Here is a 14,505-nt window from a genome sequence, read left to right on the forward strand (position 1 = left end):
TTTTGAATCTGAAAAATTAGCTGAAACTTGACATCCTTAATAGCTCTTTCTTGTTTCAAGATAACTTGCATTACTTTTTTAAGTTCAGTATGTACTAAAAACGCAGCTAAGACTGGGAATAAACCACTTTGGTGCAATAGCTTGTCCAATTCCATATCAACATGCTTTTGCCATGACTCGAAACATCCCTAATTTTTCAGATCTAGCATTCTGTTGGGTTGAATGTATCAGAACCATAATAAATTCATAAGGCAAACACTACGAGGGATTAGATGAACAGCCAGATTTATGTTTTTTTCTCCTTTTTTCTTTGTTTGATTTTGTTGTTGTTGTTGTTTTTTGGGGGTTTTTTTGTGTTTTTTTTTAAATTTGAATTGGAGTTCTTGCAAGCTCAAAAATTGTATAGAATGCCAGGATTTTGTTACAGAGGAGACAAGCAAGTCTGTGTCATTCTTTTTAGTTACCCTGCTCCCATCTCATCTTCATATTTTGCTAATAGTTGTTCTTTGATACAAAAATACTTAATTGTCAAAACCCACAGATGTTCAGTGCTACTGCTATCTGCCTAATCACTGTGAGTATATTAAAATATATGTAATTATAAATGCCTGGTTTTCATCATATTAGGAACCTTAAATATATTTTGCCTTAATAACCATTTTTAAAGCTTTTAATTCTTAGAAAGTTTCCTCCACTCTTATTTAAACTGAGAAGTGGGTAAAATCATGATATAAACACGAACTTCCACTTCCTTCAGTAGAGATAGAAACTCACCTGTCACAGGTTCAACATGTCTAGAAAAGCTCAAAACATGCTGTCCCTACAACACACACTGCTCCAAAAAATCTTTATGCCCACTGATCAAAGAGTATCTTGATCTTCATAATGATATCATATATGCTGCATCATTTGCAGAGAAATTATCAAAGAACTGCAATGAAATAATTGCATTTTCCTGAACATCCTTATACTTGTGTAGGATCATTTTTACAGTCTATTAGTTCTACATTAAATTTCACATGAGATGGCCTTGAATTCCTCTTCTAGTGAAAGAGTAAATTAGATTTCCAATGTAATGTAAAATAAACCTAATAAAAGCATGAGACTTGGCTGCTTCTGTAGTCCAAAGTTTTCGCACATTCTGTAGGTTTTATAACACAGATTTTTTTTCTGTGAGCTGAGGTGAGACTGCTTCAGTATTTCTTGTGAATGGTTTTAACATTTTTTTTTTTTTAAAGCAACAGATTTATTTTGACAGATGTAATTGGCAACAGATTTATTTTGACAGATGTAATTGGTAACCTCAATAAACCGACATGTTCCTGAATACATGCCTTTGCCCACCCATGAAATGGAAGGGAAAACTGTAGAAGGTTAATTTACAATGTAGTAGTCAGCAGTCCCTAGTGCAGAGATCAGTCTGTGCAGTAGGTGGTCTGAGATGACCATGCTTTGTGTGACCTGCAGGCACGACCAGGGCGTGCGGTGATGTATTGATGAGAGCACTGATGTATTAATGAGCACACTGATGTATTGATGAGGTCAGTTCCCTGATTCCTGGGCAGGTATCACAATAAGTATTTCAATCCATCTGCTGCCACTCTAAAGACTGATTTGTGCTTTGCACTGCTCATCCTCAGACTTTGGTACAGGCTTTCATGCTGATGTTATCCTTGTGAATGCAGTGCCTCCCCTTGATACCAATAACAAGAATTTTCTCAGCTGATAGGTAGTGATTTTTTTCCCCTCTTTGGGCATTTCTGCTGTTTTGTTTCGGAAGTGTCTTGTACCCTGTTGTCTTGTGCAGGGGTGCACCAAATCTTTGAAAAATTCACCTAGGCCTGGCTCTTGCTTCAAGGAACAGTGCCACCCTCTGGGGTTCCAGTTTTGGTGCTCTGAGATCTGAGACCATGCTCTGTGACATTAAGACTTTAGTTACTAAAAGGCATATTGTGGAACAGATGACTGAGAAGGGACCTCCTCAGTTCCTGTCAATGTCTGCAGGGTGGTGTCAGAGGATGAACCCAGGCTCTGTTGAGGAGCTGCTGAGTGCTGAGCAGCAGGACAAGAGGGAGTGGGCAGAAACAGTTGCACCTGTACATGAGGAAGAACTTCTTCCCTGTGCAGTGACCAAACACTGGAACAGGCTGCCCAGAGAGGGTGAGGAGTCTCCCTTACTGGAGATTCTCAAGAACTTCCTGGATGCAATCCTGTTCCATATGCTCTAGGATGACTCTGCTTGAGCAGGGAGGTTGGACCAGATGACCCACAGTGGCCCCTTTCCAGCCTGAACCATTCTGTTGTTCTGTGATATCCAGGATGCTGTTTACTTCTAAAAGGATATTTAGAGAAGGTAGTTTGCTCACATCATAGTAACAAAATGAAAATCTGTCAAATGGAGAAAAGAGACGGAAATAGCAACAAGAAAGGATGGTTTTCTCTTTTGAATGCATTTGCTAAGTTATACTTGATCTTGAAAGCTTTAGTTAATAAAACACAAGATAGCATTTTTAATTTTAAACCTTAATACTGTTCATTATTGTAAAGTCATCTCACTCATAGAGCACAGAGTTTTAAATGGATTTGATTTGTATTTTTGGCATCTAACCCAGCCTGCAGATCACGAGGCCTCCCAGCACGTATGCATTCAGGCTAACTTGAAACAGATACTCCCAGCAGTGCATGGTCCTCTTAGTCCACATTGTTGCAGCTCCACGTGCTTCACGCTGCCCACCATGCCAACCTTACCTGAAGACAAGGGACAAGCAAAAGAGGCACAGCACAACAGTTTTATTCCAGCCAAAGTAAGCTCTCTTACTTACAAAGGTGTTTTCTGACACTTGCTGGAAACTTGAGGCTGAAACCTGTTTGTGTATACTTAAAAGTATGTAAAATGAAATCTGTTTGTTGCTTTCTATTAGGGCATTTTGCTTAAGTGATGAAGCTATGAGTGATCCTTCAGTTGACATTCTTAGAGTTCCCCAAATATTTTGTAGGTTAAGGGATAAGAACTTAAATTGCTCAAGCAGTTGTTTATCGGTTTGATCTGGAGGGCTCTAAATGGTTCAGAATGGACAGATACATATCAAAGCTGTCCAAAAATGTCCTTTCTGATGTTATTAAGAAAAACTTAAAACTTTGAGAACAGAAGTTAGGCTTGTACTTCACAGTAGTCTTGGAACAATGAGTGTTGCTTTTACAGATATAAAATATATGCATTTCATGTATGTTTGAAAGATCGAAATGGGCTTTTTTGGTTTGTAGTCTTTCTTGGTGCTTTATTTGCCACAGCAGTAGCTGAACATACTATGGAACTATACTGAGAGCAGGTGGGTGCTCCCCAGACATATTCATCAGTTTGCCTCAAATTTGTGTGGCATCTACATGTGTTTACATCTTTTCTTTCCAGATAAATATAAAAATATCAATAAGAGATGGGTGTTCCCCGTTTCAATAATCTGTACCACATATAAAAAGTAACTTTATGTTTTAAAAACTGGAGTTAATTTTTTTTAATTGCTAGTTTAGCTGAAATGAAGAACCTTACTCTGATTAAGAAATCACAGGTTATCCAATTCTTCATTTTTATGCAAACTAGTGTAAAGAAAGAGAAGATTGAACATCTGCCACATCCTTAGTTAAAGGTGTAACACTGTCATTGGATTTGAGGATGCTACATTCCACACTTTAGGTGAAAACACCCTCTACTATAACATTGTTGGAAAATATTGTCAGCAGTGAGCAGTGCACTGATTTGTCATGCCTTCCATCTAAATTGCACAGGGTGTTGATTGTTTATTTCCTGCCTTATGGTAAACAACCCTGGTTGGATACAAGATCATCAAGGCTACCAACAGATGACATATATTGACGCAAGAAGATTTTATTGGAGGTTTTTAACTCACTTATGTGAAAAGTATTTTAGAAAAAAGTCGTTGTCTAAAACACACCCGAAGAGGAAAAGTAGGAAAATCTAGCAGACATCAGTGATTCTAATTCTGAAGGTGCTTGTTGAATGGGAGAAATGAAGATTTCCAACCACCTAATCTAAAAACATTATATTTTTTAATACATTTTTTAGCCCCTTTAGAGGTAGGTCTTAAGTGAACTATAATAATGTGATAGTTCATGATTCAGTTAACTATGCAAAATGCTTCATTTTAGATAAATGGTTATTTTTAGGCACAAAGTAGCAGTGGGGTGATTTTAACCAACACTGCTCATGAACCTACTTAAGGTTTGGCACTAACCAATGTTGTGTAAATTTGATCTTGCTCATAGCTGTTGCCACTCTTGGCTCTTGCTGCAGACCAAATTCTACAGCATGACCATAAGTCACTCTCAGTAAAGCAGCTTATTGTGAGATAAGGGATTGAAAGCAAGGAGAGGGCATCAGAAGGAGCTAACAACTGGTGGATTTGTTTTTTGCCATTCAACAAAATTTTCCAACAACCTATTTTATTTTTATTTAAAATTGAAATTATATTTTAAATAAATGTATTTCCAAGTAATTTGAGAGAAAACCATGTGGAATTCTTAACAAGATAACTTTAAATTATTTTCTGGCGTTTGGGGTATCATGTGTACACTTATTGCTGGGTTTATTCAAGCTTTCAATACACAGAAGTATCATTTGTAGGGTTTATGTGCTTTTAATTTAGCCCTGTTACACAGAGCTGCTTTTCACACTTGCATTCAGTTCATCAATTCACTGAATTCACTCTTGTACATGTCCTTCAGTAGAGGAATGGTTTGCTGTGTGAGAAACCAGAGTGTCTGCATTTTTAAATCTTTCTCATTAGCTCCATGCTTATTGAATTTAGCTTGCATGCATTAAACTTTCTCAAGAAAACAGATATTCCAGGTCTCCATCATCTCTTTTGAGTAATTTAAGTATAGGCCTCTAATTCACATTTGTTTTGTCAAATTAGAGCTACTTCTCTCTTATTGCAATTATTTTCTCTTTTAGGTACGTTGAGCAATACACATTATTTTCCACATAGAGAGTCAATGTTCAGTGGTTTGAACTTCTGTTTAATTGCATTTTTTTATTTGTCGCCAACCATTCAGGACACAACTATTGAAGGGACAACATGCAACACACCGTCTACTGTTCTTCCAGAGAATGCTGTGACACCAGATGTAGAAATTGATAAATATCTGGTTAACAGGTACTAAATAATGCACTACCAATCCATCCATAAATTGAAAGTGCTATGTTTCTAAAACATTGCTCTGAAATGTATATTGTATAAAAATATTTTTGCTGTATCTCTTGTGATTTGGTCATATTGTCTTTGCATTTTGATGATAGTGTTTGGGATGCAGGGTGGGGGAACAGGAATATAATTGAGACTAAAAGAGTGGAGTTACATTTAGTACTGAACCTGACAACCCAACTCATTGAGTTGGACAGTTTAAATGTCTAGTTTGAATGCTGTAATACAATGAGTTTTGAAGCAGTTTTGGGCTTGTTCACATAGATGGGACAAGAATACCTCCTTGAGGGTAAGAGTATGTGAAAGTAAATCATTGAATAGAAATAGTAATCCTGTCTGGAGTTGACACTTGCAATTCAGTTTTGAGTTGAATTATGGTTATTATATTTATTCAGATAAAGAATGCTTCCTGACCTGGGCTTTTTAATTTTATTGACCTGTCACTAAACTTAAAATATGGGGAAAAAACATACCAGAAAGTATATATCATAAATCTATAATTTGCATGTATTTTTAATAGTGTACTTCTCCAAACTTCAAGATTATAAGATTAGTTTTGAATCAGAATTTCAGTGCAACCCTTTAAAAGCAGAATTATTTGCAGCATTTGCATTTTTCCAGTTGTTTGAAACTTTTAGCTGGTTTGCAATAGAGAAAAGTCCCATGCAAGTGTCAATGTGGGAGCCTGAGAAATTATTTCAGCCTTAAAATTTAGTTTAAGAACCAGTAAAAATCTACAAAGACTAAGTATTTTTTTTTTGCTATATATCATTCTTACGTGATTTTTAAGTCATGTTAATAATCTAAAGAAATGTAGGTTATTTCTGTGAAATCAGGTTCACAGTAGGTGAGATTAATAACGAATTTTAGAATTCCTTTGTGAGATTGATTTCTGCAATTTTCCTTCTTTCTACAATCTCCTTCATTTTCCAGTTGTTTATAGATGAGAGGAACTGCAATAAATGCTTATTTTGTCTTCCTTTTTAAGTCAAAGTGCTTTTATTTTCTAATATTAATTTTTTATAGCCAATTGGAACCTTTTTTAATGGCATACTCCACAATATTTGCTTGTTCATTTTCTCTCTAGGCCTTGTAGTCCTCATAGGAGACATTCTAACCGTGCCACCAGGAATTCAACAAGTTCRCTGACTTCTGTTGGTAAGAAGTGATTATTCAACAAGGATGTTTTCTCAGAAATACAATAAAGACCTAAATATAGAGTCTGACTGTGCTAACAATAGTTTTTCCCTGTGCATTCCATGTAATGCTTGCACAGGGAATGCTGCTGGAATGTTGAATTGTGATCATGAGTTTGTAGGTAAACTGCATGCAGACCAGTTCAGGGAAATACACACATTGTTACTTTTAGCAAGTTGATAATTGATGCAATAGCTTAACGTTTTTAGAAGGTTGGCAATACACACACTTAAAATTTCTTGTTGAATATGAAATACTGTTCAGTAGTACAGGTTTTGTTACATTTGAACTTAACTGCCCAAGGAAGGTAGAACTTACCATACCTTGCAAATATCTTTTGCAGCCACAGGGCAAGTGTCAGGGAACAACTATCTCTCAGACTTCCAACACACAAATCTTAGTTTCAACGAAAACACATGTTTCACTGAAAATAGATTGTTTTAGAATATTCAGTCTGTGAGAATGAGTTTTGACGTTTGTGAAATTGATCTAAATTTAAGGGAATTAAAGTCAAAGCATTTCTTCTTCCGCCCAGAAAAATCAATCAAAAAACAACAGAGAAGCAATTCAACGCCTACAAGCCAAAAACCCTTGAGTTTTTGCTGCTTACTTATGTCCTTGACTTTTCTGAAGACTGATGGGTCTGTAATGGCTCTTTCAAATTTTAAAATATTTTTCTTTTATTACATGATGATTTTCCTCCCCCTCATCCAAGCTGTTCTTTAGATGCTTATAAAAGCCATTTATACTGACTCACACAGAAAGGGGTTTTCTGACAGCTGACTGCCTTCTTCACTTCATTATAGGCTGGAGTGCTGTAAAAATTGGTGCTCAAAGTTTAGTGTTTTCAACCAATTTGAAATCCACAGATTAATGAAGTGTTAAATTAATTTTTAAAACTAGTGTGCATAAATCTTCCCTGGGTGAGCTTGTGGGTTTTTAGCCTTGAGAAACTGAACATGAAAATTCCATTAAATTTCAGTCTACAGCAGAAATGCCACAAGTGTTAGTTGAGATGGATCTAATGGCTCTTTTATTTAGACATTAGAAAATCTCTATTGGAGACACAGCTGGAAATGCCAGTTTCACATATTCAGAGCATTTTTGTTCACAGTGACTTAATTGTAGTGGGTTATCTGTGTTTTTGAGGGCTTGCTCTAAACTTGAGATTATAACAACATTAGAAATGAGCAGATATTAATTTTTATTAATTAAAAGCTCAAAGCTAAATTTGTGTTTGTTGTGTGTTTGTTACTCTGACATGCGATAATGTACCTGGAAATCAGAGGTACAGCTCTAATTCTGACATTTTCTACACAGACAACAGGGGTCATGTGATTGATCTGGTAAATGATCTGCTCCCAGATGTCAAAATATCAGAGGAAGATAAAAAGAACCTTGAATTGTTAGAAGAAGCAAAGAAAGTGAGTGAGAGGTTCCTAACACGCAGAGGCAGAAAGTCAAGAAGCAGCCTCCAAGAGTCACCCACAGGTAGGTGCAGATCCTGAAAACCAGATCTTATATTCTGTTTCAAACATCTGTAAATGCAAACATATACTGTTATCTATACATTGTTTCTGTTTACATGCACTTTGTTAATTTGAAGGTCAGAATCCCTCTTGTCCTCCTCATAGTTCCACATAAAACAGAAATGACCTATCCATGTAGTCAGATGTGTCAGGGTAAAATGGTGTAAAATTTTTAAGTGCCTGAATATCATGCTACGAACAGTGTAACAAGAAAGCATGAATTTCTACTGAAACTTGAAAAATGGTCGCAAATTATTGTTTAAATGGAATTTTAGTGTCAAGATTCATACTGCTGAAAAAGCATTCCCTCCAGACACTGTAACACTGACTCATATTCTGAACATAGCCATAAATTAGGCTAAATGGACCAGATCCTCTCATAATAGGATATAATTACTTTGCATTTGCAGCAGAATAAAATGTTTTGTTCTAGAATGTCAATTAAAATTACTTCTCCCCTTGTATGAAGAGTTTGAAAACTGGAACAAAATGCCATTTTACCATGCAATAGGACTTTCATTTTGCTTTGAAATGCCAGTTCAAACAAATTTCTGTCTTAAAACTGGGCTGACACTATCTGGAGGGAAAAACCCCTCACAATTATACATCACCTCTTTTTTTTCCTGAATCCCTCCTGAATCTTCTCTTCTGCTTCATCTCTTCAGTGCTTACAGTATCAGAAAAGTGAGGAGAACAAGGATTCTGTTTCAATAGAAACTTATCCTTTTTTGACTAGTATAAGACATGAAACATACTCTAAACTCCTAATTGCCAAGTGCCGCCTGGCAATTAAAATGACTTGTCAGACTCTGGACAAAAACATGACTGATGACTATGATATTGATGTTTTAATTTTCTCTGAATTCTAAAAACAGAGAAAGTACAAGCCTAAAAAGTAAAATTACCTTTTTGTTTTTGTCTTTGTTCTAATGAAACAGTTTCCCCTACTCTTAGTCCTAAAGTTTCACCCATAGCATCTCGGAGCAACTCTCTCACACTTCCATCAGGTAAAATGATCAAAGAATCATTAAGGGTGGAAAAGACCTCTAAGATCATCAAATCCAGCCATTTGCAGGCTCAAACTTACTACCAAAAATGTATTTGTTTAGTATTTCTTGGGAAGAGTAGATTTGAGCATCTGCTCCTGAATATAGGAGCAGATGAATTCATGAATGTATACAAAATACATTTTTGCATGTACTTTTTTTTTTTATTATTATACTTTTTATTCCTGTGGTGTTTCAAGGTCACATGTTCTATTTTTAAAATTTTATCAATAACAGAGTTTTGAGCAGCTTCGATGGTGCTTCACGTACTGTATATTTGGTGGGTTTTTTTCTTTTTAATAGTATTTTTTACATTTGAATTTTTGTCCTCAATGTATTATGGATAACTGTGCACATATGTGTTTGCTAATGCTATAATAGTAAAAATTTTGAGCAAAATATCAAGATATGCCCCAATTATGCCTGTCTTTCAGGGTCTGATGCATGCACAACCACTAGTATTGAATCAGTATCTCCAGGGCAGGTAAGACCTGAACAGTCTGTGCAATAACCTGGTTATTACAGTACTATATTATGATATGCTGCCTTTTTAGTCCCCAATAAAAACTGTATGTTTGGAATACCATTTTATATACCAAACTTGGATTACTGGTATTTTCTCTGTATACTAAGGGACTAATAAATGTTTACTCTGAAGACAAAAATCCATGAGGCAACAAGTGCTGAAAAATCATGAGCATCTGTTAAGTGTAGAAAACAGAAAGAGATCCAATATAACCCTAATCTCTGCCAAAAACTAATCCCTAAAGTTATTTCATAAATAAATGTGACAAGCAATGTAAAAATTAAGAGATTCAAAGTTCAGCCATGAATATCTATATCTAGCATTTGTAGAATAGATGTGAAAGATAACCTTGTAAGGTAATTTTTTTTTTCTTCCTTTTTTCTTTGCTAGAATAACAGAACTGTGAAAGAGGATGACAGGCAAACTGCAGAGGTAAGTGTTTCACATTAAGAGTTGAACAAAGTCTGCTGGTTTGTCTAAGCACACRTATTATTTACTGATGTGACTTAAACTGCTGCATAAAAAGAAATTACACCGCTCTAAGAAATTGTGAAGCACCTGCAAGTGTAATAAAGGACCATGGGCTTGCAGCTGTCTTTGCATCCTATCATGCACCCTGCTCTAGCTCAGTTAAAATATACTAAATAACTTTATAAGCAAAGTAAAAATACCTACTACAGCCATTTTTGGTGAATGTCAGTGTTTTAGTCCTTCCATTACATTAAGATGATATAATTTAGGAAGATTGCTGTAATGGACTCTGGAATGGGAGATGTTAACTCAGAAGTTCAGAGAGAAGATTCCTAATTCAGTATTCTCTAAGTGCCTTTTAAAAATTACTTATTTTGTCAGCAGTATATATTCAAAAGCAAATGTCACTGAAAAGGAAATGGCTTTTTACGGTGAAAATCTGTCCTTGGGCAGGGGAAAGAGGAATCTGGATTTGTTTCTCTGTTTTATGCATGTTCCTGTACTTTCAGAATGCTGCAAAAGGATTAATTGATCGAAGGCAGAATGATCAAAGAAAGATTTCTCAGGGAGGGTTGGCTCCTCGTTCTGCTGTTTTTGAAAACTCCAAAGAGAAGCTCTCAGACCAAAAAGAAAACTTTGATCCACATAAACATATGGATACCTTACCTAAATGCTCCCCTTCATCTGGTGATGGTGGCAGAATGTCTCTTAACACTTGCATGAATGTGTGTGAAAATGAACTTGGAAAATCATTCCTCAAGAAAGGGAAAGAAAATGATGTTCCTTTAAGGTCCCATCTATCAGGACCAGGAATAGGAAATATGGACTCAAAGCTAAAAATTCCTGTTCCAGAAATGAGGGACCATAAAGTTCCGTGTAAACCAGAATTTAAACTGTGTGGGTTGCATCCTCCCCTATTATGGGCTGTGTCCTGGGATAGCTTGGAGCCTGGACACAAAGAGAAAATCCCTTTGAAATTCGCATCTGAGGAAGAGAAAAGCTTTTTTGGTAATAAATCCAGCAACCAGCTAAAAACATTCAAAGATCTCCAAATCCAAGTTCAACCAGTTCGAATGCAGAAGCTGACAAAGCTCAGAGAGGTAAGTCCTATCACCCCTTGTATCCTGTTTTTAAAAGTCATTTTCATACCCCACTAAACTTCCAGCATTCTTAGCATTATTTTTATCACTGTGAGAAACATACAATGATATCATGGGAAACAGTTTCAGCATAACCAATACAGAATTGTATCATATTTTTCCTTTGCAACTTTCGTAAATTATAACCTGTAAGTAAATTCCATGGAATTATTGTAGTGCTTAGCTGTCTTCAAACAATCATCCTGTGCCCCGTGGTATCTTCAATGTGTAAAGATGTGTGTGCATGTGCTCTTGCATGTTTGCATTTGCAAGATCTCAGAGAACAGGAAATGGGTTTGTAATGATTAATTGGTTATTGCACCTTCTCAKAAAAAGTCTCAGAGGGTCCAGAGCTGTAATAAAACTGGGCATCTCTGAAACAAGGGCAGGTAGAGCATGCCCAGACTTACAGTTCCTAATTTCTAACATGCTGCAAATTTGTCAGCTTCAAAAAGAATAGACTTGGTCTGCAATATCTATTAACTAATCTGTTAAAAAATATTCTAAATGATTAGTAAAATTTAAGAATTAAACCCTAAGAAAAAAAAAAAGCAGAAATGTAATGAAATTATCAAGCACCAAAAGTCTCTATTGTTAACAATGACTTTTGAAGGAAGAAAAAAGAAGCAGCAGGTACTTTCCTGAGCAGCCTAATAACGGTATTTTCCTCGAGCCTTGGTAGTTAATATTTTAATATTAATACAGGGCTGACAGGCGAGATTCCCAAATTCTGCCCTTTAGTTAATTCATTCCCATGGTATTGTTTGGGAATGGCAGCTTAGTTATTCATCTTTTCCTGTTTATATAACACACGTATTCTTAGCATGTTTGTACTGGAAGATTTGATTATAGAGACACTTGAGCCATATAATTTGAGAAGAAATTCTTTACTGTGAGGGTGGTGAGGCCCTGGCACAGGTTGCCCACAGGAGCTGTAGATGCCCAATCCCTGGCAGTGTTCAAAGCCTGTTTGGATGGGGCATTGAGCAACTATGTCTAGTAGAGGTGTCCCTGCCTGTGGCAGGGCAGTTGTAACCAGATGATCTTTAAGGTCCCTTTTAACCCAAGATATTCTATAATTCTTTAATTCTGTAATTTTGAATGACCTAGAATCTCTTAAGCACAAATAAAAGAAAGAATTTTTATATCATGATCTATAATTCCAGTTTGGATAATATTTGAACTCTGTCTCCAGTTGGAATTATCTACTCAAAAAAAAAGCAGGTGTYTGCGAATTTAAATGTGTGTGAGAATATGGAAGAAAACCAGGAGATGATAGAAGGAGAAATAAGACAACAAAGTTTAATACTTGAGAGTGCATTTTTCCCTGCATGTAAGGAATAGAGGCAGAATATAGTGACAGTGAAGCATTAACTTGCAGCTGTAAAATCCCACGTTCTGGTCTTAATAAAGTCAGTGTAAAAGTTTCATATGATTTTCTGAATTTTCTCTGTTTTCTACTTAGTTATTACTGTGGCTATATTCAAAATTTCTGGTTTTATTCTCAGTCATTAAAACACTCATCAAAACTCTACATATTTACTTGAAGAAGAGACACATTTTGCGAATCTGTTTTCATGATTAGGAATTTTTTTAAATAATGCTTGTATGAAATTTGAGATCTATAGTGTGTGTGAATGCACATGTATCCATGCTGTGGAGCATCTGACTATAAATTAATGTAAATATCACTATTATGTTTATTAACTAAAGGAAATATTATACTTAATGTTCACATGGCAGGGACATTTAAATGGCAATTTGTCATTCAGCTACTTAGCAATGTTACTGTTTTTCTTCACAGGAGCATATTTTGATGAGAAATCAAAATTTAGTTGGACTAAAACTTCCTGAACTTAGCAAAGCAGTGGAACAGGAAAATGGTACAGTATCATAACACCTGATCAGAGTGTTTGTTTTACCCTGGTTTTTATAACTGACTATCATGGGGTGGAAGAAAATGTCTTTTTCTTCAAGTGCAATAGTAGTTGAAGCAAGTATGGAGAACAGAAATAAGCAATAAATAAGAGAGACCAATAATGTAAAGTACCTCATTTTCTTGATGATTGAACCATGAAGACCCTGTAGGTATTATTGTGACCAAAGGAAAAGTGGCACACATGGAACCGAGTCTGGCTTGTACCCGATAACTTGAGATCTGAAGTTTCAGTGAATGTCTGTARAAACATTCCAGCAGTGATGGATTGAATGGATGTAACCTTTGATATTGTGGTCCTGAGGGTGAATTTGATCCTCGGGAGTAAAAATAAGAGGGGGAATGCTTTATTCCTTCTTTCTTTATTTTAGTGTATGTGGCTAGTATTGAAATAACATTTTCACTTCTGGTCCACATCAATATGAATGAGAAGAAGTAAGGCCAGAGAAAAGTCATAAATGTGTTTGAAGGGCTGGGAAAATGTGCCTCACAATAAGTGGAATTTTTCAAGCTCAGTTTCTGTGACTTTTAAGGAAAAAATAAGGGAAATAGTTTGGTTTTTTTTAAGGAAAAGGCCTGTCTCGGTTTTGAGACAATATTTTCAGAGAAAAACGTTACAGAGAAACGTTTCCTCTGAAATGAAAATAAATTTGATAATTTTTTCCCCCCAGCAACAAGAAATAGATACTGGGCAAAAAAAGTGAAGAGAAAAAAAAGTAATTTATTTACACAGTGCCCACAGGACACAGATAAAAGGTAACAGTTAGATATTCAAAAGGAAAAAAAACCCCGCCATGCGGCGCCGACAAGATGGCGCCTCCCCCCTGTACACAGATACAGAGTAACGGTTAGATATTCAAAAACCCCGCGGCGCCGACAAGATGGCGCCTCCCCCCTGTACACAGATACAGAGTAACAGTTAGATATTCAAAAACCCCGCGGCGCCGACAAGATGGCGCCTCCCCCTGTACACAGATACAGAGTAACGGTTAGATATTCAAAAACCCTGCCACGCGGCGCCGACAAGATGGCGCCTCCCGACCTCGCGGAAAAAAGAAACAGAAGRAAAAAAAAAACAAACCACGTGKKCTTTCCCGTAACAGTGGCAAAAAGAGAAAAAATCCAAGAAACCTGTACCACAGTCTTTTCTTCCCTGTGACGGGTCAGAGGACTCGGTGTGTTTCTGCTGCCAGCCCGGTTCCCTTCTGGAATTTCCCGGACAAGATGGAGCCGCGCGGCTTTTTTCTCCCGGCTGGAGAGGAATCGCAGGAGAGGCAGACGGGGGTCTGAGGAGAGCTGCCGAAGCTAACAGCCGAAACTGTAACATTGTAACTGCGCAGCACTCTGCGAGCAGAAGGACTCCCACGGAGAGAAAGCTGAGCCAGAGCTGAGCTGGGGAAAAGGCCAAACTGTGTGGCAGCGCTGGCTTTTAAACCGGCCGC

The 14,505-nt window shown here is 36.6% G+C and overlaps 1 protein-coding gene across 1 annotated transcript; it reads left to right on the forward strand.

Moving 5' to 3' along the window:
- The first annotated feature begins 1,910 nt into the window (after positions 1 to 1,910).
- Positions 1,911 to 13,214, forward strand: LOC130586792 (inositol 1,4,5-triphosphate receptor associated 1-like). The gene is made up of 9 exons (XM_057387698.1): positions 1,911 to 2,096; positions 2,613 to 2,804; positions 5,071 to 5,171; positions 6,307 to 6,377; positions 7,737 to 7,907; positions 9,426 to 9,475; positions 9,908 to 9,949; positions 10,498 to 11,088; positions 12,932 to 13,214. The coding sequence occupies exons 1-9, from the start codon at positions 1,911 to 1,913 to the stop codon at positions 13,022 to 13,024; spliced, it is 1,497 nt and encodes a 498-aa protein (XP_057243681.1). The 3' UTR covers positions 13,025 to 13,214.
- Positions 13,215 to 14,505: the final 1,291 nt, after the last annotated feature.

This window comes from Malurus melanocephalus, unplaced genomic scaffold, assembly GCF_030028575.1.
Source record: "Malurus melanocephalus ecotype Western Australia unplaced genomic scaffold, MMel_1.1 scaffold_1312, whole genome shotgun sequence".
NCBI classification, from domain to species: Eukaryota; Metazoa; Chordata; class Aves; order Passeriformes; family Maluridae; genus Malurus; species Malurus melanocephalus.